The sequence below is a fragment of the Octopus bimaculoides genome, chromosome 3 (genome assembly GCF_046866305.1).
Source record: "Octopus bimaculoides isolate indiv1 chromosome 3, ASM4686630v1, whole genome shotgun sequence".
NCBI lineage: Eukaryota > Metazoa > Mollusca > Cephalopoda > Octopoda > Octopodidae > Octopus > Octopus bimaculoides.
In genome coordinates this window covers 154,213,078-154,239,308 of record NC_142930.1, presented here as the reverse complement: position 1 = coordinate 154,239,308, position 26,231 = coordinate 154,213,078, and the positions used below count along the sequence as shown (strand labels likewise).

The following is a 26,231-nucleotide window of genomic DNA, read 5'->3' as shown; positions in this document are numbered from 1 at the left end:
GAGGTAGAGTTTCATATGAGTACCACAGTGATTTTCCTGAAACAGTTAAAATTAGGTAGCTAGATATAGATAAAGCAACTTTTTGTTGTAATGTCTCTGTGTATATTTTCTTGGAATTAGTTTAGAACATCCTGGTACAGTGTGGTATATTGTTTAATAAAATACACTATACAAGTGACCATCCTGGTAGTGTAGTATATTGTTTGATAAAATACACCATACAGATGATATTATCATCTTGTTTAGAATATCTTGGCACATTGTGGTATATTCATCATAATCATCATCATCATCATCATCATTTAATATCCATGTTCTATGCTGGCATGTGTTGGATGGTTTGACAGGATCTGGTGGGCCCAAGGACTGCATCAGGCTCCAATGTCTGCTTTGACATGGTTTATACAGTTGGACACCCTTCATAATACCAACCACTTTACAGCATGGACCGGGTCCTTTTTTTCATGCCATCAGCACTATTGAGACCACCATGCAGCTTGCAAGACTACAAGTCCCAAGGGGGTGGTGGACAGAGCTCAGCTTTATGATATAGGAAGAAGGTTAGAGTATTTTGTTCAATAAAATACTTAATACAGGTGATGTTCGCCATCTATATTGTAGAAGTTGTGGATATTCGTTTCAGTATAACTAGTGGTGATGGCCTGCCTTTTATTTCATGAATGTTATTCAAGTCAAGTTTATACGTCCATATCAGATATAGTTTTGTTTTTTTGGTGAGGGTGGGCTGTTTAATGTGGCATCATGTTCATGGAATATGGGCTAGATAAATACTGCGTGGGTGATTGCCACAGTTGACTCATATGCTAGAAACTATTGTAATGTTTTATTATCCAAATTAAAGGGAACAAGCCTAGAAGGAAATGAAGTCCAGAGGCGTAGGAGTGGCTGTGTGATAAGTAGCTTCCTTACGAACCACATGGTTCTGGGTTCAGTCCCACTGCATGGCACCTTGGGCAAGTGTCTTCTACTATAGCCTCGGGCCGACCAAAGCCTTGTGAGTGGATTTGGTAGACGGAAACTGAAAGAAGACCGTCGTATATATATATATATATATATATATATATATATATATATATATATATATATGTGTGTGTGTGTGTGTATATGTTTGTGTGTCTGTTTGTCCCCCCAACTTTGCTTGACAACCGATGCTGGTGTGTTTACGTCCTCGTAACTTAGCGGTTCGGCAAAAGAGGCCGCTAGAATAAGTACTAGTCTTACAAAGAATAAGTCCTGGGGTTGATTTGCTCGACTAAAGGCGGTGCCCCAGCATGGCCACAGTCAAATGACTGAAACAATTAAAAGAGTAAAAGAGTAAGCATACGTACTGATCCCTTGGAAAAGATTTTCCTGTGAGATTAGAGCTTAACAGTCGGGGTATTATTAGCAACTAAAAGAACTATCTGACAATTCTTCATTATTGTGTTAATGGTGTGCTTGCAGTATTTTGAACCTATGTCATGTGGGACCAAATCAAAGCATTTCTTGTCATTAATCCAGGAATAAATTTCTTTTTATGTATTTCCACATCATCCACTACCATCTTGGACATACATTCCTTTTGCTCAACAAGAATTACATTAAATAATCCTATTTTGGAAAGAAGTTTATGGTTGTTCCCCCTAGTGGACCTGTATTTGATTTTGCTACTGCTTTAGGTTTAAACATTAGCTGTTTCAAGTCAAATCCAGTTCTCTATGAAAACGTTGCTTGTGGATGTAATCAGTTTACTATCTTTTTTTATGATCATGGTCAATGAAGGAACATCATAGGCCATCTGTAAAACACAAAAATAGCTTTCAACATTATTGTTCCCTGATATTCAATGATCCCCTACTGCCTTCTCATTTAGGGGTATACAGTTGCTGTGTATCAGATTTATCGTGTAGCATAAGGTATTTTTATTGTAGATTTAGAGTTTCATAGTTATCTTTGGAGTCTAGGTCTGTCATACCCTAGTCTAGAACTACTGAGCTATGTTATGGTTAGCGCTACAAATGTGTTAATGGTATGGATTGTATTCTTGCTATTTTGATTTTTTTTTTTTTAAATCCACTTCTGTCAAAATGTTCATTCACTTTTACTGTCGAAGTATTTGTAAAATGTGGAATTGTTCCAGCTTCTGTATTATTTCCCTTGTCTAGATTTCCAAACCATTTGCTTGACCTGACAGTCTGCTGAGTTGTACTCTCACCATCTTTCATTTCCCCAGTCCAAAGGATATTTAAAGTTCTTGCTAAACAGTTTAACAATAATGTGACAATCCTTAAAATAGAGACTATTGTGGTGTACGATTGAAGAAGAAATGGTGAATGAGCCTCACTTCCTCTCCCTGTGTATTGTTACAAATTGGTGTTTTATTAGCCAACAAAAAGGGAACAAGCAAATAATGAAATGAAACTCAAATGTACTGTTCTTTTGAAACAGATATTCCTATGAGGTTGGAGCTTACAGTCATAGTGTTGTTAACAACTGCAAGAACTTTATGGTCTTTTTCATTGTAGTTTTAATGAAGTTCAACGTAGCATCATGTACTTACAGTATTTTAGTAAACCAGTCATGGGAAACTAAATTAAAGAATTTCTTCTAATTGATCCAGATACATAACTGGTTTCTTTTGACATACATTCATTTCATCCAGGACCATCTCATTAACAAAAGACTACCAGATAGTATTTTGGATAGCAATTTACAGATTAGTGACAGACTAATGATTAGGCAGCAGTTTGATGAGTCATTTTTTGGTATTATTGATATCCTACCATTTAGGTGCCATCTAGATACTTGGTTCAGGTTGTTTTGGAGGGGATTGAAAATGAATGTTGCTTGACAGTGCAGTATGTAAATGACAAGAACCAAAAATTATTAATGTTTTCATGCCGGGAATGTTCCTTTTTCCAAAGCTGTTTAAAACAAGTCTCAAATGAGATACTTTAATACTTTGGGGGGAATGTTTTTTTCAATTTTTATTGTTGCTACATGTTCTTTTAATCAACTAATTTTATTATATTAAGTTTTGTTTTGAAAAATGAGTTTCTAAAATGTTTGTAATTTTTCTTTTGTGAGTATCTTATCTATTTTAGTAGCTAAGATACCCACAAAATTATTGCATGTTGTCTTGTATAACTTTTTCCAATTGCTTTCAAAACTTTTGTTTTAAGACAACTAATTTTTTTTTAATCTATTATTTAAAGTGAATTTTTTTTTAATTTAAATTATTCAAGTGTTTATAACGGGGGGGGGGGGTTCTCATTTTATTGTATTTCATTTTCATACTGTATGTATTCTTGTTACTTTATTCTGGATGGGATTTAGTTGATCATATGGGTGTCAGTACTTGACTGATATTTATTTTATTGACCATATATGAATAAATTATCATCAATGTTGTTATCATCATCATCATCATCATCATTGAAGTCAACTTTGCCTTTCACCCTTTAGGGGTCAATAAAATAAGTACCAATTGAGCACTGGGGTCAATGTAATCGACTTATTCCCTCCCCCAAAGTTACTGGCCTTATGCCAAAATTTGAAACCATTATTATTATTCTTTATTATTATTGTTATTAAAATGGCAAGATGGTAGAATCATTAGCACACTGGACAAAATTGCTTCACAGCATTTCTTCTGGCTTTATGTTCTGAGTTCAAATCTTGCCAAGGTTTACTTTGCCTTTCATCCTTTCGAGGGTCAATCAAATGAGTACCAGTCAATGTAATTGACTATCTCCCTCACTTCAAAAACTGCTGACCCTGTGCCAAAATTTGAAACCATTATCATCTGGTTGTGTTTTAGTCTTCAGGTTCCACATTTTACCAATTTCTATTTCAAGATCTTTATATTTGCTCAGTTTTTGGTAGGTCTTGACAGATACATTTATGTCAATTGGGACAGTCATATTAATGAGGAGGCACAATTTTTGTTTGAAATCCTTCATTATAGTGTCTAGCCTATTTACATCTATCTTTCTGTCAGTTTGAACAGTAAAGTTCATTAAGTTCATGATTATTATTATTATTATTAAGGTGGCGAGCTGGCAGAATCATTGGCATGCCAAGTGAGATGCTTTGTGGTATTTCGTCTACTGCTATGTTCTGAGTTCAAATTCCACTGAGGTTGACTTAGCCTTTCATCCTTTTAGGGTTGATAAATTAAGTACTAGTGAAACACTAGGGTCATTGTAATCAACTAGACTCCTCCCACCAAATTTCAGGCCTTGTGTGTTGGCACTCCGTCGCTTACGACGTCGAGGGTTCCAGTTGATCCGATCAACGGAACAGCCTGCTCGTGAAATTAACATGCAAGTGGCTGAGCACTCCACAGACACGTGTACCCTTAACGTAGTTCTTGGGGATATTCAGCGTGACACAGTGTGACAAGGCTGACCCTTTGAATTACAGGCACAACAGAAACAGGAAGTAAGAGAGAGAGAAAGTTGTGGTGAAAGAGTACAGCAGGGTTCGCCACCATCCCCTGCCGGAGCCTCGTGGAGCTTTAGGTGTTTTCGCTCAATAAATACTCACAACATCCGGTCTGGGAATCGAAACCGCGATCATATGACCACGAGTCCGCTGCCCTAACCACTGGGCCATTGCGCCTCCACTTCAGGCCTTGTACCCTTAGTAAAAAGGATTATTATTATTATTTTCCAGTACTCTACATGTTAACTTCAAATCCCAATAAGGTCAATTTTACTTTTCTTCTCTTTGATGTCAATAAAATAAAATACCACCTCAAGTACTGGAATCAGTTTAACTGACTAACCTCTACCCTCAAACTGTGTGGCCTGTGTTAAAAGATGATATTGTTGTTGTTGTTGTTGTTATCATTATTGTTTAACTGGTGCTTATTTCATCAACCATAGAAAAGAAGGTCAACGTTGATGGAGTTTAAATTCTGCCGAAATCAACTTCACCTTTTATGCTTTCAGGGTCGATAAAGTAAGTACCAATTGAGCAGAGAGGGGTGGGGGGTGATCGACTACCCCTAGACCCTGAAATTTCAGGCCTTGTTCCTGTCATTGAAGGAACTATTATTATTAGTATTATTAGAAATAATTAGCATGCCAGACAAAATGCTCAGTGGCATTTCATCCAACTTTACATTCTGAGTTCAAATTCCACCATGGTCAACTTTGCCTTTCATCCTTTCGGGGTCGATAAAATATGTACCAGTTGTGTGCTGGGGTTAATGCAATTGACTTACTCCCTCCCACCAAATTTGCTGGCCGGCACCTGTGCCCAGCGTCGCCTTTCTGGCACTTGTGCCCATGGCATGTGTAAGGACTTTCGAGCAAGATCGTTGCCAGTGCCCCTGGACTGGCTCCTGTGCAGGTGGCACATAAAATACACCATTTTGAGCATGGCCGTTGCCAGTACCGCCTGACTGGCCTTCGTGCCGGTGGCACATAAAAGCACCCACTACACTCTCAGAGTGGTTGGCGTTAGGAAGGGCATCCAGTTGTAGAAACTCTGCCAAATCAGATTGGAGCCTGGTGTAGACATCTGGTTTCACCAGTTCTCAGTCAAATCGTCCAACCCATGCTAGCATGGAAAGCGGACGTTAAACGATGATGATGATGATTATTATTATTATTATTATTATTATTAAGAAGAAGAAAAAAATAAGGCAGCAGCAATCTGGCAAAATTGTTAGAGCATTGGACAAAGTGCCTAGCAGCTTTTCTTCTGGCTCTTTACGTTCTGAGTTCAAATTCTGCCAAGGTCAACTTTGCCTTTCATCCTTTGAAGGTCAATAGATGAAGTACCAGTCAAGCACTAAGATCAATGTAATCGACTTGTCCTTCCCCAAAAATTTCAGGCATTGTACCTATAGTAGAAAGGATTATTATTATTATTATTATTATTATTACTGTGATTGATTTCAAATTTTGGCACAAGGCCTGCAAGTTCAGGGTAACAATAAGAGGAGCACGATGCAATTTGTCATAAAGATTGACTTTGTTTATTGAAGGGATTGAACAATATTTCAACAGACTGCCGGTCTTCTTTAGGTTCAAAATGTAAAATGAAAAAAAAAAACACAGTAACACAGGAATTCAAAATATTCCGAGAAAATCCTGTGTTCCTTTTTTGGATAAAACATCATTCATTTTCACTTTTACATTACTGATAAAAAAAAAAAACTAATAATGTCATCTTATCTAAGAAACACAGGATTTCCTCATTCATATTTTGAATTCCTGTGTTTCTAGTATATGTTTGAACCCAAAGGAGACAATCTGTTGAAATATTGTTGAATAAACAGTCAGTCTCTATCACAAATTGCATTGTGCTGCTCTTTTTTATTTTACCTTCATGAAGAATTACGTTGTGCACCTGGACTGGCTCTTGTGTGGGTGGCACATAAAATACACCAGTTTGTGTGTGGCCATTGCCAGTACCGCCTGACTGGCCTTCGTAGGATTTTCGAGCGAGATCGTTGCCAGTGCCCCTGGACTGGCTCTTGTGCGGGTGGCACATAAAATACACCAGTTTAAGCATGGCCGTTGCCAGTACCGCTTGACTGGCCTTCGTGCGGGTGACACGTAAAAACACCCACTACACTCTCTGAGTGGTTGGCATTAGGAAGGGCATTCAGCTGTAGAAACTCTGCCAAATCAGATTGGAGCCTGGTGTAGCCATCCGGTTTCACCAGCCCTCAGTCAAATCGTCCAACCCATGCTAGCATGGAAAGCGGACGTCAAACGATGATGATGATTATCATCATTATTGAGGTAGGTGGATGACAATAATGATAGAGTTGGGCTGGATGGATTACAATATTTAATAACACACTTTCACATTCTGAGACTAATTTTGCTTTGAAGCCATTTAGGGTTAATAAAATAAGTACCAGTTAAATACTGGGGACAAAATAATCAACTACACTGCTCCCTAAATGTACAATCTTGTGGGAATGTCAGAAATCCTTATTATGCAAGATAGTAGAATGGTGGAAACATACTAGACTAAATGGCTTGTGAGTTACAGTTTGTGTTCAGCTCCTCCTGGTGAAAGAGCATTTTTGGTAGTCCTCAACTTGCTGGAAATAGCAACCAAATGTCCCTTAACCCTTTAGCATTCAGATTAATTTGCCAAAAGTAATCCTTATTTATTCACATTAAAAAAAATTTATCTGATATTATTTTGTAGCTTCAAGATAGGAAAGATGTAATTGCTTATTTTTAGAATGACATTGCAGGGAAGGTGTGAGAGGCTGGTTCTGGCCAGTTTGAGCATAAAATGTGTAGAATATCTGGGCCGGATACAGCCGGTTTAAACACTAAAGGGTTAAATCACGTTATTCCTTCTTTAAAATAGGACACCTTAAATAATGTAATCCTAAAAATGGCCTAAAACTGGAGAAGAACTTTGGCTCAAATGCCTTTGAGTTGTTTGTTTGGTGACAAGGATGTGGCCTGTGACAACAACAACAAATCTTGCCAAGATCAACGTTGCCTTGCATTCCACTTTCTTCTTCCTTCTTTTTTTTATTCTTATAATGGTGTAGAGTGAAAAGAGTAGCTTCCATGTCCTTTATCAAGATTTGTTGAAGAAAGGAAAGGAATTATTCTCAGACCTGCGTAGGCGCAGGAGTGGCTGTGTGGAAAGTAGCTTGCTTACCAACCACATGGTTCCGGGTTCAGTCCCACTGCGTGGCACCTTGGGCAACTGTCTTCTACTATAGCCTTGGGCCGACCAAAGCCTTGTGAGTGGATTTGGTATACAGAAACTGAAAGAAGCCCATCGTATATATGTATATATATATATGTTTGTGTGTCTGTGTTTGTCCCCCCAACTTCGCTTGACAACCGATGCTGGTGTGTTTACGTCCCCGTAACTTGGCAGTTCGGCAAAAAGAGACCGATAGAATAAGTACTAGGCTTACAAAGAATAAGTCCTGGGGTCGATTTGCTCAACTAAAAGGCAGTGCTCCAGCATGGCTGCAGTCAAATGACTGAAACGAGTAAAAGCGAGAGAGACCACAGACCTGATTCATATCTTTGTAACACAGTGGATTTTGCTAAAGGCACTCAGGGACCAACAGATTAAGTCTACCACCCAATAACAGGAACTGTTCCTCTGGCACAGTTTCTATTTAGCCAGTTTTGCTTGATAAAGATAAAGATTAACTAAAATAAATTAGTACACGTTATTGCTTGACTTCCATTAATTAAACCAGCTACATTTATTCTCGTCCTCCCACCAAAATTATAGTCTGGTTGCTATTTTATGAGTCATTAACATAGTGTGGCAGATATGTTAACAAGACTAAATGCCATACAGCTGAATCGGGTTTAGTGAGAGAGCTTCTACATAGTTGTTTAACGTGCTAGAAATGGCAGCCAAATTTCACTCAAATCAAATCCCAACATTTCAAATGAAGAAGTCTTTTTTTTTTTTTTTTTTTTTGTATTTTGCACAATCCCTTTTGATGGGGGAGGTTCCTTTTAGAGAGAGAAAATGAATAATAGGTTCTACACGAGATGTGTGTGAGGTTGGGGTCGCTGTTACAGAGACATAAACAAGAATGCATTTCAATCGGTGTATCACTTCACCTCTTGCCAAAACACCACAGACGGGCAGGAATTTGGGCTCTGGTATATCATGGGAGCCCATTGCATTTGGGCACAGATTGGTAGCTGTTAAACCACCATCAGTGCTTGATTGGTACATTATTTTATCAATTCCAGAAGGATGAAAAGGAAAGTTGGCCTTGGTAGGATTTGAACTCATAATATAAAGAATCAAAATAAATACTGCAAGGTACTTTGTCCAATATCCTAAATGTTCCACCAACCGTCTGCTGTTGGAATGCTTGTGAGAAGTGGACTGACCTAGTACTTAGCAACAAGATTGCCTTTTATCTTTTTCCCCCTCATTAAAATTACTATTAATCAACTAGACCCCCCCCCTCCTTTACAATTACAATATGTCAATATAAAATATTGCTATTATGTATTAAACTCATAAATCAACATTTAGTATATTTTTTATTCCAGCTCAAATAATTAATAAAGATGGGAAATATCAAGTGGAATATTATCCATGGTAAGTAAATGAAACATCAATCAAATTATATACATATGTAAGTTAATGAGTGCATGAAGGAGCCTCCACATGATTGTTCAGTCTTCTAGAAATAGCAGCCAAATCTCTCTCAAATATAACATACTATCTTAAGAAAAGAAAGGACACATTGGTTAATGTAATTCTAGATACACCATGCCTGAAAGAAAGACAGAGTGGTCATGGCTGGAATGCCTTTCATCATAAGTCTACTCTATTAGGACTGATCTGAAACTAAACATTATTGTCATTTTGATTCTTTGTTTATATTTTCATTCTTTTGGTCTTTTACTGGTTTCAACTAGGGCCCCATCTTCTCATATTATGATAATAATCTTATATATCAACTGATTTTGGATAGATTTTAAAAATATATTTTTGACCTCACACATTCACATGTACATATACACACATACACACCAGACAAAGTATTTTTAAAAATATGGTAAAAATATGGCTTGCGAAGACCTGTTGGGGCAAGCGAAAGTGAAATCAGGATGGCACCTATGCCCAGCATCACCTTCCTGGCACTTGTGCTGGTGGCACGTGTAAAGACATTCGAGCGAGATCGTTGCCAGTGCCGCTGGACTGGCTCCCGTGCAGGTGGCACATAAAATATACCATTTCGAGCGTGGCCGTTGCCAGTACCGCCTGACTGGCCTTCGTGCCGGTGACACGTAAAAGCACCCACTACACTCTCGGAGTGGTTGGCATTAGGAAGGGCATCCAGCTGTAGAAACTCTGCCAAATCAGATTGGAGCCTGGTGTAGCCATCTGGTTCATCTGTCCTCAGTCAAATCGTCCAACCCATGCTAGCATGGAAAGCGGACGTTAAACGATGATGATGATGGTAAAAAACTTATATGTTTTACTTGTATGTGGATGCAGGCATAACCATCATCCTCAGTTACAAAATTTGTTTTGCAATATGTCTTACTGGATTCAGTCCGACTGCACAAAATCAGAGATTACTTAAGTCTTATGGCTGAAATTTGAGAAATGGAAACTGTGCAATAACCCAGTTGGGAAGAAGAAGACAGGGGAAGAAATGAAGTCAGTGGGGTAAATAAGTGGTAAGACGCTGTGCTGGAGAAGAGCTGTCTAGCTGCTGCAAACGTGGGGAAACAAGTAATAAATCTTATAATGTGTGTGTGTATGAAAGTGGAAGAATTAGTTGAGCATTTAACAAAAATACCTTGTGGTATTTTACATCCCTTTATATACCCAGGTCAATTTGTTCCTTCCAAGACAAAAACCCTAAAAGATGGTACCTCAGTATGGCCATGATTCAGTAACTTGAAACTAGTATAATTTAATTTAAGAGCCTTTTAATTTATAGTTCAAATAGGCACAGGAGTGGCTGTGTGGTAAGTAGCTTGCTTACCAACCACATGGTTCTGGGTTCAGTCCCACTGCATGGCACCTTGGGCAAGTGTCTCTTCTATAGCCTCAGGCCGACCAAAGCCTTGTGACTGGATTTGGCAGACGGAAACTGAAAGAAGCCTGTCGTGTATATGTATGTTTATATATGTTTGTGTGTCTGTGTTTGTCCCTCCCCCAACATCACTTGACACCCGATGCTGGTGTGTTTACGTCCCTGTAACTTAGCGAAATCATGATGGCACCTGTGCCCAGCGTCGCCTTTCTGGCACTTGTGCCCGTGGCATGTGTAAGGATTTTCGAGCAAGATCGTTGCCAGTACCCCTGGACTGGACTCTTGTGCGGGTGGCACATAAAATACACCATTTTGAGCGTGGCCATTGCCAGTACCGCCTGACTGGCCTTCGTGCCGGTGGCACGTAAAAGCACCCACTACACTCTCTGAGTGGTTGGCGTTAGGAAGAGCATCCTGCTGTAGAAACTCTGCCAAATCAGATTGGAGCCTGGTGTAGCCATCTGGTTTCACCAGTCCTCAGTCAAATCGTCCAACCCATGTTAGCATGGAAAGCGGACGTTAAACAATGAATAATTTAAAATTGATTTGTTCTAAATGAAATGTTCTTTTTTTTTTTTTTTATTGTTTCTCACATTTACAGCAATAAGTTAAAAGGTGCTACAACACATTGTGGGAAAATAGCAAGCCCCAAAACGAATGAAAACGAAGTTATAGAAAGTTGTCTAAAGTTTTATAATCTCATCAAAACTGAAGAAGCACCTGATGGTGTATTATTAGATCCGACAAAGGTTTGTTTGTTCATAAGTTACAATTTGTTTGCATCGTGATTATATTAATGTCATTTTGGTTCTTTTTTTATTATCTGTTTCTAGGTTTTCCTATGAAATGACTATCTTCATTGAACCACTAGTTTTATTTTAGATGAGTTTCATTCTTACAATATTGTATACAAGGCGCAGGAGTGGCTGTGTGGTAAGTAGCTTGCTTACCAACCACATGGTTCCGGGTTCAGTCCCACTGCGTAGCACCTTGGGCAAGTGTCTTCTACTATAGCCTCGGGCCGACCAAAGCCTTGTGAGTGGATTTGGTAGACGGAAAGAAGCCTGTCGTATATATGCATATATATATATATATATATATATATATATATATATATATATATGTATGTGTGTTTGTGTGTCTGTGTTTGTCCCCCCACCATCGCTTGACAACCGATGCTGGTGTGTTTACGTCCCCGTAACTTAGCGGTTCAGAAAAAAGAGACCGATAGAATAAGTACTAGGCTTACGAAGAATAAGTCCTGGGGTCGATTTGCTCGACTAAAAGCGGTGCTCCAGCATGGCCGCAGTCAAATGACTGAAACAAGTAAAAGAGAGTAAAAAAGTAAGTGAAACATGGAAGTGAATAGGATTTGCAATATGATGAATGTTTTTCATTGCCTGTACCTTAGAAATAGGTGGAAGAGCACCATGCTTGACCACATCACAAACGATGAAACCATGAGAAAAGCTGGCCAAAGTAAACTGCATGACAGCATCACAGCTAGATGTCGGAAGCTACTTGGCTATGTATTGCTCTTGCCCTTGGAAAGACTGGCAAGGACAGCCATCGAATGGACAGTTGACAGAGAAAGCTAGAATTCCATGCACAGCACACAGGATACTCTCTTTTTTACTCTTTTACTTGTTTCAGTCATTTGACTGTGGCCATGCTGGAGCACCGCCTTTAGTCGAGCAAATCGACCCCAGGACTTATTCTTTGTAAGCACAATACTTATTCTATCGGTCTCTTTTTGCCGAACCGCTAAGTTATGGGGACGTAAACACACCAGCATCGGTTGTCAAGCGATGTTGGGGGGACAAACACACACACACACATATATATATACATATATATACGATGGGCTTCTTTCAGTTTCCGTCTACCAAATCCACTCACAAGGCTTTGGTCGACCCGAGGCTATAGTAGAAGACACTTGCCCAAGATGCCACACAGTGGGACTGAACCCGGAGCCATGTGGTTGGTTAACGTGCTACTTACCACACAGCCACTCCTACACCTAGAACACAAAAGATAGAAAAGTGAACATTAAAACAGTCATAAAGAGGAAATGGTACATTAATCAGAAATAGTATTGGTAAATTTCTGGAAACTTAGAATTTTTGAAGGATATATATGTGAAATATATTATCATTATAGCACTAAAATTCCAAGTTTGTATGTTACACAAATGCAACAGTAACAGTTTTATTGTAGAGGTAAATTATTTTGGCTAATGTATTCTTTAGTTCAAGAACTTTTTCTTAAAATTACTTCCGATTCTTATCTCATCCCTGGAACCCTGCAAACCAATAAAATTATGTTTATAACTTTGTCTGCACTGAAAATGTCAACCATTTTACAGAGTGTACTTTATGTGACGTGATGGAAACGGTGAGAGGGTTTTGTTATTTGGGAGATAGGACGGATGTGAAGCAGCTGTGACAGCAAGAGCGAGACTTGGCTGGGGGAAGTTCAGGGAATGTGGAGCGTTTTTATATGGGAGATTGGGAAGGTTGGTTTCAATAAAGATGAAAGTGGTGTCAATTAGACCCGGAGGTGTCAGGTAATGCTGAGTAAGTGCTGTGGATAGACCATAGTTAAGCTCCAGGTTTGGTGATTATGTGAATAAGGGGTCCAACGTAGGTCATATATCAGCATGTGAATATAAGGATTTCGTAATGAGATAAAAAAAACCAAGGCTGTGTATAATATAGAACATTTATAAATAGAAGGTCTTACAGCTGTTTCCAAGATATTTATTAGATGCCTTCATCAGAGACGTTGTGAGAGGATGCTTAAGTAATAGTTAGTTTAGATAAGATAGCAAATAGGGAGTGAATGTAGGGATATTGTAGTTGTAAATCCATTGTTTAGGCAGAATGGTATACATATAAGATTCCAATACCTTGTGGGTAAAATCCAATAGTCTTTAAGATGGGTCATTGCATTTGGAAATCCATTATTAAGATTCCAATTCCCTATGAGTAAAATCCAACAGTCTTTGAAATTGGTCATTCCAAATACAGAGTTTATACACAATGGTATTGAATCAAGGGTTACAGAACCCTTGATTCAATAACACTGTGCATACATATAGACACACAACACTCACAACAAACATACACATATACACGCACACGTATGTGTGGGTATATAGGACTAGGTCAGGATTCAGAACAATTCTAATTATTACTTTCTTTTATATTTGCAATATTTTCTAAGTTACCTTTTACAGAAATTAATCGTTTTATTTTATTTTCTCTTTACAGATCGGCAAAAGTTTAGCAGGGACATACAAAGAAGGTAAAGATTATGATGTTATGGATGAAATCTTAGGCAAAGGATTAAATGGTCAAATAGTTGTTGTTCGAGATCGGGTATCTAATACAGACCATGCTTTGAAAACAGTAAGTTATATATACAAAACTAAAGAAGACAAAAACATTCACTTAAAATCATATTATTTCAATGTAAAGCAACTAAACAAAAAATGTTGCGTTTCATACATACAATACTTGTATTTTGTTTATATCTTACTAATATCATTCAGCGATACCTAACTTTCAATGATACAATCCAAAGATATGTAAATATTTACCATTAATAGTGATGACATTGTAGTTTATTAACCTTCTGTGCTGTCTTAGAGAATTAGTAGTCAATATGAAGGTACACACATAACTATATATTTTCCTTCCATCATCATCATTTAATGTCCATTTTTCATGCTGGCATGGGTTGGACGGTTTTACTGGAGTTGGCCAGCCAGAGAGCTGCCCAGGCCCCAATTGTCTGTTCTGGTATGGTTTCTATGGCTGGATGCCCTTCCTAATGCAATCCATTTTACAGTGTATACTAGGTGGTTTTTATGTGACACCAGCAAGTTCAAAATGTTGTATATTTCCTTAGAAACTGAATATCTCATCCTCTGAATTAAACAATTCTTGATGCATATCTCTGATAAGAAAACAGTAATTTATGTTTATTTGCAAGTGCTAAAGAAAAGAATTCATATATCTACTTCTACATAGCAGTAGCTGGTAGAATCATGTCCTACCCAAGTTGATTTCACATCTCCCCAATGAAGCAGTTGATTAAACAAGTATCAGTCATTTACTAAAATTGGTGAAATCAACTACACCTTTAATGAAACTGCTCTTGTGTGATCACAGTCCAATGGCTGAACCTAGTAAAAGTATACTAGCTCAACCTATAAAGATACTTTGATAATATGACATCTTTATACTTGAGCATCTTAGATTAAAGAGGACATGTGTTTATTCTTTTTATTAAATGAACATAGCTTTTTTTTTAAACACATACTTCTATATATATGCATTGGCTTACATTTGCAGTATAGTAATATAGTTTTGCTAAGTTGTTGTTGGCACTCCGTCGCTTACGACGTTGAGGGTTCCAGTTGATCCGACCAACGGAACAGCCTGCTCGTGAAATTAACATGCAAGTGGCTGAGCACTCCACAGACACGTGTACCCTTAACGTAGTTCTCAGGGATATTCAGAGTGACACAGTGTGAAAGGCTGACCCTTTGAATTACAGGCACAACAGAAACAGGAAGTAAGAGTGAGAGAAAGTTGTGGTGAAAGAGTACAGCAGGGTTCGCCACCATCCCCTGCCGGAGCCTCGTGAAGCTTTAAGTGTTTTCGCTCAATAAACACTCACAACGCCCGGTCTGGGAATCGAAACCGCGAGTCCGCTGCCCTAACCACTGGGCCATTGCACCTCCACAGTTTTGCTAAGTATAGTCTTTAAATAATACACATCTTCACTCAGCTAATAACTAAATCCTGATGTAAGCAAAAGCTAAAGAAGCTGTAGCAAAAAGCTTCAAAATCCTCATAAATTTATTTTACATTTTTTTGCTAAGTTCAGTTGTTATTATTTTCTTTCTAGATCAGATCTTTCTCTTTCTCTCAAATGAACCAGACAACTGTGGTGAGTTAGGAATCTTGAGATTGTCATTTGTGAGAAAAATTCTGAAAATTTAAAAATAGTGTTGACACAGGTCACACAAATTTTCTGACTGGAGTCGCAACAGCAACACTCATTCAATGATTTCCGGTGACACTTGTTCCATGACTCACAGTTTTCATCATTATCATCGTTTAACGTCCGCTTTCCATGCTAGCATGGGTTGGACGATTTGACTGAGGACTGGTGAGCCAGATGGCTGCACCAGGCTCCAATCTGATCTGGTAGAGTTTCTACAGCTGGATGCCCTTCCTAACGCCAACCACTCAGAGAGTGTAGTAGGTGCTTTTACGTGTCACCTGCACGAAGGCCAGTCTGGCGATACTGGCAACGGCCACGCTCGAAATGGTGTCTTTTATGTGCCACCCGCACAAGCCAGTCCAGGGGCACTGGCAATGATCTCGCTCGAAAATCCTACGGAAGCCAGTCAGGCGGTACTGGCAACGGCCACGCTCAAAATGGTGCATCTTATGTGCCACCCGCACAAGAGCCAGTCCAGGGGCACTGGCAACGATCTTACTTGGCTTGCCGGGTCTTCTCACGCACAGCACATTTCCAAAGGTCTCGGTCAGTAGTCATCGCCTCGGTGAGGCCCAATGTACGAAGGTCTTGCCTCACCACCTCAGCCCAGGTCTTCCTGGGCCTACCTCTTCCACGGGTTCCCTCAACTGTTAGGGTGTGGCACTTTTTCAGGCAGCTATCCTCATCCATTCTCACCACATGTCCATACCAGCGCAATCGTCTCTCTTGCACACCACAACTGATGCTTCTAATGTTCAGCTTTTCTCTCAAGATACTTACACTCTGACGGGTATTCACATTGACATTACACATCCAACAGAGCATACTGGCTTCATTCCTTGCGAGCTTACGTATGTCTTCAGCAGTTACAGCCCATGTTTCACTGCCATGTAGCATGGCTGTTCGTACACATGCGTCATACAGTCTGCCTTTTATACTCTGAGTGAGAGTCCCTTTGTCGCCAGTAGGGGTAAGAGCTCTCTAAACTTTGCCCAGGCTATTCTTATTCTAGCAGCTACACTTTCAGCGCACCCACCCCCACTACTAACTTGGTCGCCCAGATAGCGGAAGCTATCGACTACCTCTAGTTTTTCACCCTGGAATGAGATAGTTGTTTTCTGTTTGTTTACAGTTTTTATTGCACCTGAACATCTGCCACAAACAAAAACTAACTTCCTAGTTAACCTACCTTTGATGTTGCTGCACCTCTTATGTGTCCATAGCTTGCACCGGGTACATCTTATAGAGTTACTACCTACTCCTTTTCTACATACTGAGCAGGGCCATCTACCTGAAGGGGTTTGTGTTTTATCTACCTTCCTACTTATTAGGATTTTGGTTTTAGCTAGGTTGACTCTAAGGCCCTTCAATTCTAGACCTTGCTTCCACACCTGAAACTTCTCCTCTAGTTCTGATAGTGACTCCGCAATTAGGGCAAGGTCATCAGCATAGAGGAGCTCCCAGGGGCAACGTGTCTTGAACTCCTCTGTGATTGCCTGGAGGACTATGATAAATAAGAGGGGGCTGAGGATGGAACCTTGGTGGACCCCTACCTCTACCCGGAATTCATTGCTGTACTCATTTCCAACCCTCACTTTAATGGCAGCATCTCTGTATATGGCTCGCACAGCTCTCACTAACCATTCTTCTATCCCAAGTTACCTCATTGACCACCAGATAAGGGATCGGGGGACCCTGTCAAAGGCTTTCTCCATGTCAACGAAAGCCAGGTACAGAGGTTTATCCTTGGCTAGGTATTTTTCCTGCAGCTGTCTTACTAGAAATAAGGCATCAGTAGTGCTTTTACCTGGCACGAACCCAAACTGCATCTCATCTAAATTGATTCCCTCCCTAATTAGTTGGACTATGACCCTCTCTTTAACTTTCATAACCTGATCTAACAGCTTGATGCCTCTGTAATTATTTGTATCTAAAGCGTCACCTTTACCTTTGTAGCAGTTGACTATGATGCTGCTACACCAGTCATTGGGTATGACTCCTTTGTGTATCACCTGGTTTGTAATACGGGTGACTAGGCTATAGCCAACACTGCCAGATATTTTGAGCATCTCTGCAGTGATTCCTGATGGGCCGGGGGCTTTCCCGGTCTTCATACTCTTAATTGCTTTATCTATCCTGGTACTATCGACTCGGATAGCTGGTCCCTCTATTGGGTCGACATACGGCAGGCTCTCTTCCTCCCATTCATTCTCTTTATTAAGCAATCTATCGTAGTGGCATCTCCAGACCTCTTTCTTTGCATCCTCATTTAGTGCAAGCGTACCATCATCCATGCGAACACATTTCTCTCCTACGACATCACTATTCTCTCTCCTACACTGTCTTGCAACACGAAATACCTCGAGTCTTTGGTCCTCACGGCGCAGAACATTGGCAAATCTTTTCTTATCTGCTTCCCCTCTGGCTAAATAAACCTGTCGCCTAGCCTCCCTTCTGGCACATTGGTACAATTCCCTGCTACCACCGTTCTTCCAGTCCTTCCAAGCCTGTTTCTTTTGTCTAATAGCCCTGTCTACCTCCTTGTTCCACCACCACGTTACTCTGGGTCGAGAGGGGACCTTACACCACCCACAGATCTGGTCGGTGGCTTTCAACAGGTTGTCCCGCAGAAATCTCCAATTGTCTTCCACGTTGTATGATGCTATATCCCCTTCTATTTCGTTAAATGCTTCAAGTAACTTGTCTCTAAGTCTCTGTCCATTTGCAGGGTCTTTAAGCTTCCACACCCTTCTCCTCCAAGCCGGTCTAATTCTGGGCACCCATTTTGCCTTGATCCCAAAGTCGCTAACTACTAATCTATGTTGTGGGGTACATTCTTCGCCAGGGTAGGTTTTGGCATTTATAAGCCGCCCTCTTTCCCTATTTCTGGCGAGGATGTAGTCGATTTGGCTTGAGTGTCTGCCGGAGCGGTAGGTGACTAGGTGACTGGCAGGTTTCCTGAAGTTGGTATTGCCAAGTAAAGCCTCTAGTGGAATCGCATGGCTTCAAGCCTCACTATGTCTAAATCTGATTCTGTTAATAATATCAATAATCTGTAATAATAGAGATAGATTTAGAAAGCCAAACCACCTCTAGCTTTAACCTAATGACTCTCAGAATCAAGTTTTACTTCTAACTTTCCTTGGATGGGAAATTGAAATCGAACTAAATTCGACGACTGGCACCCATGCCAATGTCGTCTCCTTCATTGGACACGAAACTCGGCTTGCAAAGACCTGTTGGGGAAAGCGAAATCGTGATGGCACCTGTGCCCAGCGTCGTGTAAAGACATTCAAGCGAGATCGTTGCCAGTGCCGCTGGACTGGCACTTGTGCAGGTGGCACGTAAAATACACCATTTTGAGCGTGGCCGTTGCCAGTACCGCCAGACTGGCCTTCGTGCCGGTGGCACGTAAAAGCACCCACTACACTTTCGGAGTGGTTGGCGTTAGGAAGGGCATCCAGCTGTAGAAACTCTGCCAAATCAGATTGGAGCCTGGTGCAGCCATCTGGTTCACCAGTCCTCAGTCAAATCGTCCAACCCATGCTAGCATGGAAAGCAGACGTTAAACGATGATGATGATGATGATGATGATGATGATGGTATGGGTTCAAGTTATGGCTGTGTTGTTAAGAAGTTCTCTTTGCAATTATACAGTTTCAGATTCAATCCCATTCTGCATCGTTTTGGGCCGCCTATCATAGCCTTGGATCAACCCAAATTGTGTAAATGAAATTAGATTGATGAAAGATATTGGAAAGATCTCTGGTAGACTTTAACACCACCACCATTTGACTCATATGTGACTTTGGCTGAGTCCACTCTCTTGCAAGCATTCAGAACTGGCTTTGTTCATTCTAAGGATAACTTCCTCTTACTGTCCTCAGAAGCCCTGAAAAGGAGCATGGCTGTTACTCTCCCTCCTATTATCTATCCATAAAATATACCAGCATCAGCTTCATCATCATCATTTCATGCCCATTATAGATCAAAAGGTATGTCTGTCATGAAGTAAACAAAATTCAGTTTATGAATTAAGATAATGATATTTATTGTACCGGTGGCACGTAAAAGGCACCATTTGAGCGTGATAGTTTCCAGCTTAGCCTTACTGGCACTTGTGCCGGTGGTATGCGAACAAAACATTGGACTGACTCCTGTGCAGGTGGCACCTAAAAAACACCATTTGAGCATGGCCGTTGCCACTACCGCCAGACTGGCCCTCATGCCAGTGGCACGTAAAAAGCACCCACTACACTCTCGGAGTGGTTGGCATTAAGAAGGGCATCCAGCTGTAGAAACTCTGCCAGATCAGATTGGAGTCTGGCATAGCCATCTGGTTCACCAGTCCCCAGTCAAATCGTCCAACCCTTGCTAGCATGGAAAGCGGATGTTAAATAATGATGCGGATGATGATGATGTGAGGTTAACTGAGATAATATTATGATAACCATTTCAGGTAATGTTAACATTATTCAACACAAATGAAATTCGTGCCTGGGTGAGCCTAGAAGGATGCAGTCATTTCCCAAATCTTTACATGTTCAACAAAATTGATGGGAAAATTGAGCTTCATCATGAAATACTCAAAAATGGTAAGTTCCCTTCTAATTTATTCAAAACAGTGTTAAACATGTTAATCATGGATGCAGGCACAGCTGAAGGGTTAGAAAGTTTACTCTGCAATCATGAAGCTTCAAGTTCAATCACACAATGTGGTATCTGGGGCAAATATATTTTAATTGTTAAACTGGGTGATAAATTAAGTCTGCCACCCCAAAATAAGAACAGTCCCTCCTCAGGGCTTTCACACAGTTTCTGTCTATCAAATTTCACTCACATGGTTTTGCTTCACCTAAGACTACAGTAGAGGACATTTGCTCTAGAATGGTAGATTGGCAGAACCATCGGAGTGTCAACAAAAATGCCTTGCTGTATTTCTTTCAACCCTTTACATTCTGGATTCAAATTCCTCCAAAGTCAACTTTACGTTACATCAGGGTCAATAAAATAAATTACCAATAGGAGCAGGTGTGTCTGCATGGTAAGAAGCTTGCTTCCCAACCACATGGTTTCGGGTTCAGTCCCACTGCACGGCACATGGAGCAAGTGCCTTAGGCCAATTAAAGCCTTGTGAGTGGATTTGGTAGAGAGAAACTGAAAGAAGCCCTTTTGAATACTCTTTTACTTTTTTACTTGTTTCAGTCATCTGACTGTGGCCATGCTGGAGCACTGCCTTTAGTCGAGCAAATCGACCCCAGGACTTATTCTTTGTAAGCCTAGTACTTATTCTATCGGTCTCTTTTTGCCGAACCGCTAAGTTACGGGGACGTAAACACACCAGCATCGGTTGTCAAGCGATGTTGTGGGGACAAACACACACACACATATATATACATATACATATATATATGATGGGCTTCTTTCAGTTTCCGTCTACCAAATCCACTCACAAGGCTTTGGTTGGCCCGAGGCTATAGTAGAAGACACTTGCCCAAGGTGCCACGCAGTGGAACTGAACCCGGACCCATGTGGTTCATAAGCAAGTTACTTACCACACAGCCACTCTTTCTTTTTTATGTAGAAATGTCTTGTAACCATGATCACTAATCCACAATCGAACTGATTATTTTTGTCAATCCAGTTTATTGACTTTGAGGGAATTTCTTTACAGAGATTAATCAGCTATCAATACTTGATCGTTATATTTCATCATGAATTCTATCAAAAATCAGTTACTGTACTCATTACTTTAGTGATGTTTTTTTGTTTATTATTTTAATTTTATTTATATATTTATTTATTTGGTGTGTTAAACATTTTAGAAATAATTTTTATGTCTTATATCCAGCTGTCACCCTCGCTGATGTAATAAATGATCGAATGGGAAAACTGAGAGAGTATCCAAGTCTTCTTCATTATTTTTCTCTGTATGTTCTCGAGGGATTATTGGAAGCCTCTTCTACTATGCATTCAAAAAACTGGCTGCATGATGATATACATGGTACGTTTTGTATCTGTTTTTCACATTTTAAAAATTACTTCACTGAAATATTGGTGTTATTTTCTAGTGTTGCATAAGACTACATAAATGATACACCTTTTAGTGTTTCTTTTTTTAAAAAAAAGTTATGTATCATACTGAAAAAATAATCTGATTAAGTCAATTCAGACATCATTTTATAAAAATCCCTCATGACAATCTAATGTGCCATTTTCTTAAAACTACTAAATTTTGATACTCTTTTACTTGTTTCAGTCATTTGACTGCAGCCATGCTGGAGCACCACTTTTAGTTGAGCAAATCAACTGCAGGACTTATTCTTTGGAAGCCTAGTACTTATTCTATCGGTCTCTTTTTGCCGAACCGCTAAGTTATGGGGACGTAAACACACCAGCATCGGTTGTCAAGCGATGGTGGGGAGACAAACACAGACACACAAACACACATATATATATATATGACGGGCTTCTTTCAGTTTCCGTCTACCAAATCCACTCACAAGGCTTTGGTCCGCCCGAGGCTATAGTAGAAGACACTTGCCGAATCAAATATGCACACTGATATTACCCATCTAGCGAAACATACTGGCTTCATTTCTTTCAAGTCTTCGCATATCCTCACTAGTCACAGCCTGTGTCTTACTGCCATGCAGAAATATGTATGTCACTGTATCATTGTACTGACCAGACTATTGGATGTCATTATACATTGCTGGTCACAATGTGCTTCCTTACATTGTAGCTTTCACATGATTCCACCCCACTGGGTAGGCAGGCAGGCAGGCCTGTGGCATATATGTGACCAAGGTCACAACATTCCCCCTAAATTGGATGCCTGTCTGTTGCAAGGTAACTCGTTTTCAGCTGAATGAACTGGAATAACATGAAATTAAGTGTTTGGCTTAAGAACTGCTTGGTCTGGGAATCAAAACCTTAATCATACAATAGTGGGTGCAACACCTTAATCACTAGGCTGCAGACCTTCACAATAATACTATGTAATCAATAAAAATGTTGTTTTTTTTTCATACAAATCCAAACTTCTTTTAGAATGTTGCACTTAAAGACTTCAAATGCCTAATGCCCTCTTTAGGTTGCAAGTTCACTATCCCTGCACAAAAAGAAAACTAGTCAAGCCTCTGTTCCATAAACTAACAACATCATCATCCTCATTGTTTAACGTCTGCTTTCCATGCTAGCATGGGTTGGACGATTTGACTGAGGACTGGTGAACCAGATGTCTGCACCAGGTTCCAATCTGATTTGGCAGAGTTTCTACAGCTGGATGCCCTTCCTAATGCCAACCACTCCGAGAGTGTAGTGGGTGCTTTTACGTGCCACCGGCATGAGGGCCAGTCAGGCGGTACTGGCAACAGCCACGCTCAAAATGGTGTTTTTTACGTACCACCTGCACAGGAGCCAGTCCAGTGGCACTAGCAACGACCTTGCTTGAATATTTTTTCATGTGCCACCAGCACAAATGCCAGTAAGGTGACGCTGGTAATGATCATGGTCAAATGGTGTTATTTACCTGCCACTGGTACGGAAGCCAGACAGCTGCTCTGGCAATGATCACGCTCAGATGGTGCTCTTAGCGCTCCATTGGCACATGTGCCAGTCATCGAATTTGGTTCAATTACGATTTCGATTTCACATGCCCCAACAGGTCTTCGCAAGCTGAGTTTAGTGTCCAATGAAGGAGAGGTTGGTATGGGTGCCAGTCGTCGAATTTGGATCAATTTCATTTGCCTCAACAGGTCTTCACAAACAGAGTTTAGTGTCCAATGAAGGAAAGGTACGCATAAGTGGGCTGGCTACACCCTGGTGGGCTGGGTCTCCCAAATTATCTTATCCTTGAGCACTGCTTGACTCTCATGAAGTCTAATTATAAATCCCATTTATGTGCTACTTCTACCATATTTGTGATATGCATTCCTGTTGATAGATACTAAAACCCTTTTGTCTTTTAATTGTCACTATACTTTGTCATCCTATAAAGAATTCTACATCTCAAAATTTTCTCAATGCTCATTTAATTCAGAATACACAAAAACTTCTGACATTTACTTGTACTGTCTCCTCCTCCTCCAACCTTTTCTATCGTAACTGTACTGGACTCAGTTCCTCTGAACTAGCAAGTTGTATACCACCCTCATCCTTTCATCACTCCTCTTTTGTTTTACTGGCTAGGTCCCATACTAACCATGTCACTCAGTCTTTCTTTCCCACGAACATTTTTTTGTAGATGTCAGCTTGCTGAAACTGAATATAAACTCCATTGATTTCATCAGACTTGGAGCAGCCTTCTCTTTCCAACTAAGCCATAAGACAATACCAGCTTGTTGCACAATGAGTTAGTGATTGCACACTAGTTAAATTCAAATATACTGGACTTAATGCCACTCATAGTCTGTCTTTCTCTTTAAACTTTGCACCAAGCTTTACTTTGCATGACTTTAATCCTTCTATACACTTGTATTTTACTCACTTCAAGCTTCATCTTAAATGCACCAATCTTCCTCACTTTTCCCAGAATTCTGTTATGTTACTATCCCCAACAACATCCACATTGACACACATGATACCATTTGTCATCCTTCTTTAAAGCAAAATCGGGATGGCACCTGTGCCCGTGGCATGTGTAAGGACTTTCGAGCGAGATCGTTGCCAGTGCCCCTGGACTGGCTCTTGTGCGGGTGGCACATAAAATACACCATTTGAGCGTGGCCGTTGCCAGTAATGTCTGACTGGCCTTCGTGCCGGTGGCGCGTAAAAGCACCCACTACACTCTTGGAGTGGTTGGCGTTAGGAAGAGCATCCAGCTGTAGAAACTCTGCCAAATCAGATTGGAGCCTGGTGTAGCCATCTGGTTCACCTGTCCTCAGTCAAATCGTCCAACCCATGCTAGCATGGAAAGCGGACGTTAAACGATGATGATGATGAACCTTTCTGTCTTCAACCACGATTCATGTGCAACCTAACCACCTTGAGCCAATCTTGTCTGCTTCAACAACAAAGAAAAGACAGTCTTTGTACACCTCGAGAAAACATCACATCTTTCCTGCAGTCATCAACTTCAACTCTATAAACAGAACAGAACATGAACAGCATCGATTCCACCAGTCGAGGATGGGGATGCTGGCAAAGGCCAAAAGAATAATCATTTCTTCCTGACCTTGCCCCTAAGAATAAAAATGTAACTAATTTTTTTAAAATCCATTTTATTCTGTTGCAGAAGAAAATGTTATGTTACAGCCCCAACAAGACCCATCAGACTCTGTTCTAAGGTTGCGTATGATTGATTTTGGACGAGTGAAAAGCTTAAAAGATGACCGTGTTGTCAATGACATTCAAGGAATTATCCGCATTTTTACATCAGTGTATGTAACAGAGAAATTCAATGATGTATTTGATCTTCAGAAGAACTGGGAGACAAAACTAAATAAAGTAGGTATATTTGCATTTACTTTGCATTTACTTCAATCCCTTTTATTCTTTTACCGATTTCAGTCTGTGACCATGCTGGGACATTGCCCTCAGCAGTTTTTAATTGCTCATACTGACAGTAGTACTTATATCTGTCCAATTCTTATTTTACTGCTTTATATTTGTGAAATGGCAAAGTTACCTTTTGAAAGAGAAAATGCTGAATCATCGTCGTCGTTGGCACTCCGTCACTTACGACACCGAGGGTTCCAGTTGATCCGATCAACGGAACAGCCTGCTCATGAAATTAACGTGCATGTGGCTGAGCACTCCACAGACACGTGTACCCTTAACATAGTTCTCGGGGATATTCAGCGTGACACAGTGTGACAAGGCTGACCCTTTGAATTACAGGCACAACAGAAACAGGAAGTAAGAGTGAGAGAAAGTTGAGGTGAAAGAGTACAGCAGGGTTCGCCACAAACCCCCTGTCGGAGCCTCGTGGAGCCTTAGGTGTTTTTGCTCAATAAACACTCACAATGCCCGGTCTGGGAATCGAAACCGTGATCCTATGACCACAAATCCGCTGCCCTAATCACTGGGCCACTGCGCCTCCACCATGGTTCCATAGAGAGCTTCTTAACCTTGCAATTGTGCCTAAATAGATATTGAGAGATATTTGTCATTCTTTAAAATATGAGAATATTGTTTTTAAATAGATATAATCATCATTATAATCACCATTTAACACCCTTTTTTTTCCATGCTGATGTGGATTGGATGGTTTGATGTGAACCCGACAATCCAGAGGGCTGTGCCAAGCTCCAAGGTCTACTTTGGCATGCTTTCTACAGCTGGGTGCCCTTCTTAATACCAATCACTTCATTCTGTGTGCTTGTTTTCATGGCACCAGCATTTCCGAGGTCATCAAGTACCCACAAGACAAGACCTCAGCTGAGTGAGGTATAATATTGAAGGATATAAAAGCATGATAAAGGGACAGGAGCGGGTAATAAAATTATATTTTTAATATTCATCATCATCATCATCATCATCATCGTTTAACGTCCGCTTTCCATGCTAGCATGGGTTGGACGATTTGACTGAGGACTGGTGAAACCGGATGGCAACACCAGGCTCCAATCTAAATTTGGCAGAGTTTCTACAGCTGGATGCCCTTCCTAACGCCAACCACTCAGAGATGGAAATAAGGTAGCAAGCTGGCAGAATCGTTAGCACACCAGACAAAATAATG

The 26,231-nt window shown here is 40.3% G+C and overlaps 1 protein-coding gene across 16 annotated transcripts in view; it reads left to right on the top strand.

Moving 5' to 3' along the window:
- The window catches only part of LOC106869246 (mitogen-activated protein kinase kinase kinase 14), a 68,047-nt gene that overhangs the window by 32,784 nt on the left and 9,032 nt on the right, over positions 1–26,231 (top strand). For all 16 annotated transcript variants that reach the window (XM_089349829.1, XM_089349823.1, XM_089349833.1 and 13 more), the window contains 6 exons: positions 9,030–9,078; positions 11,133–11,280; positions 13,804–13,941; positions 20,007–20,142; positions 21,399–21,551; positions 24,786–24,997. In XM_089349829.1, coding sequence (XP_089205955.1) covers positions 9,030–9,078; positions 11,133–11,280; positions 13,804–13,941; positions 20,007–20,142; positions 21,399–21,551; positions 24,786–24,997 — 836 coding nt within the window. The remainder of the gene's footprint in view (positions 1–9,029; positions 9,079–11,132; positions 11,281–13,803; positions 13,942–20,006; positions 20,143–21,398; positions 21,552–24,785; positions 24,998–26,231) is intronic.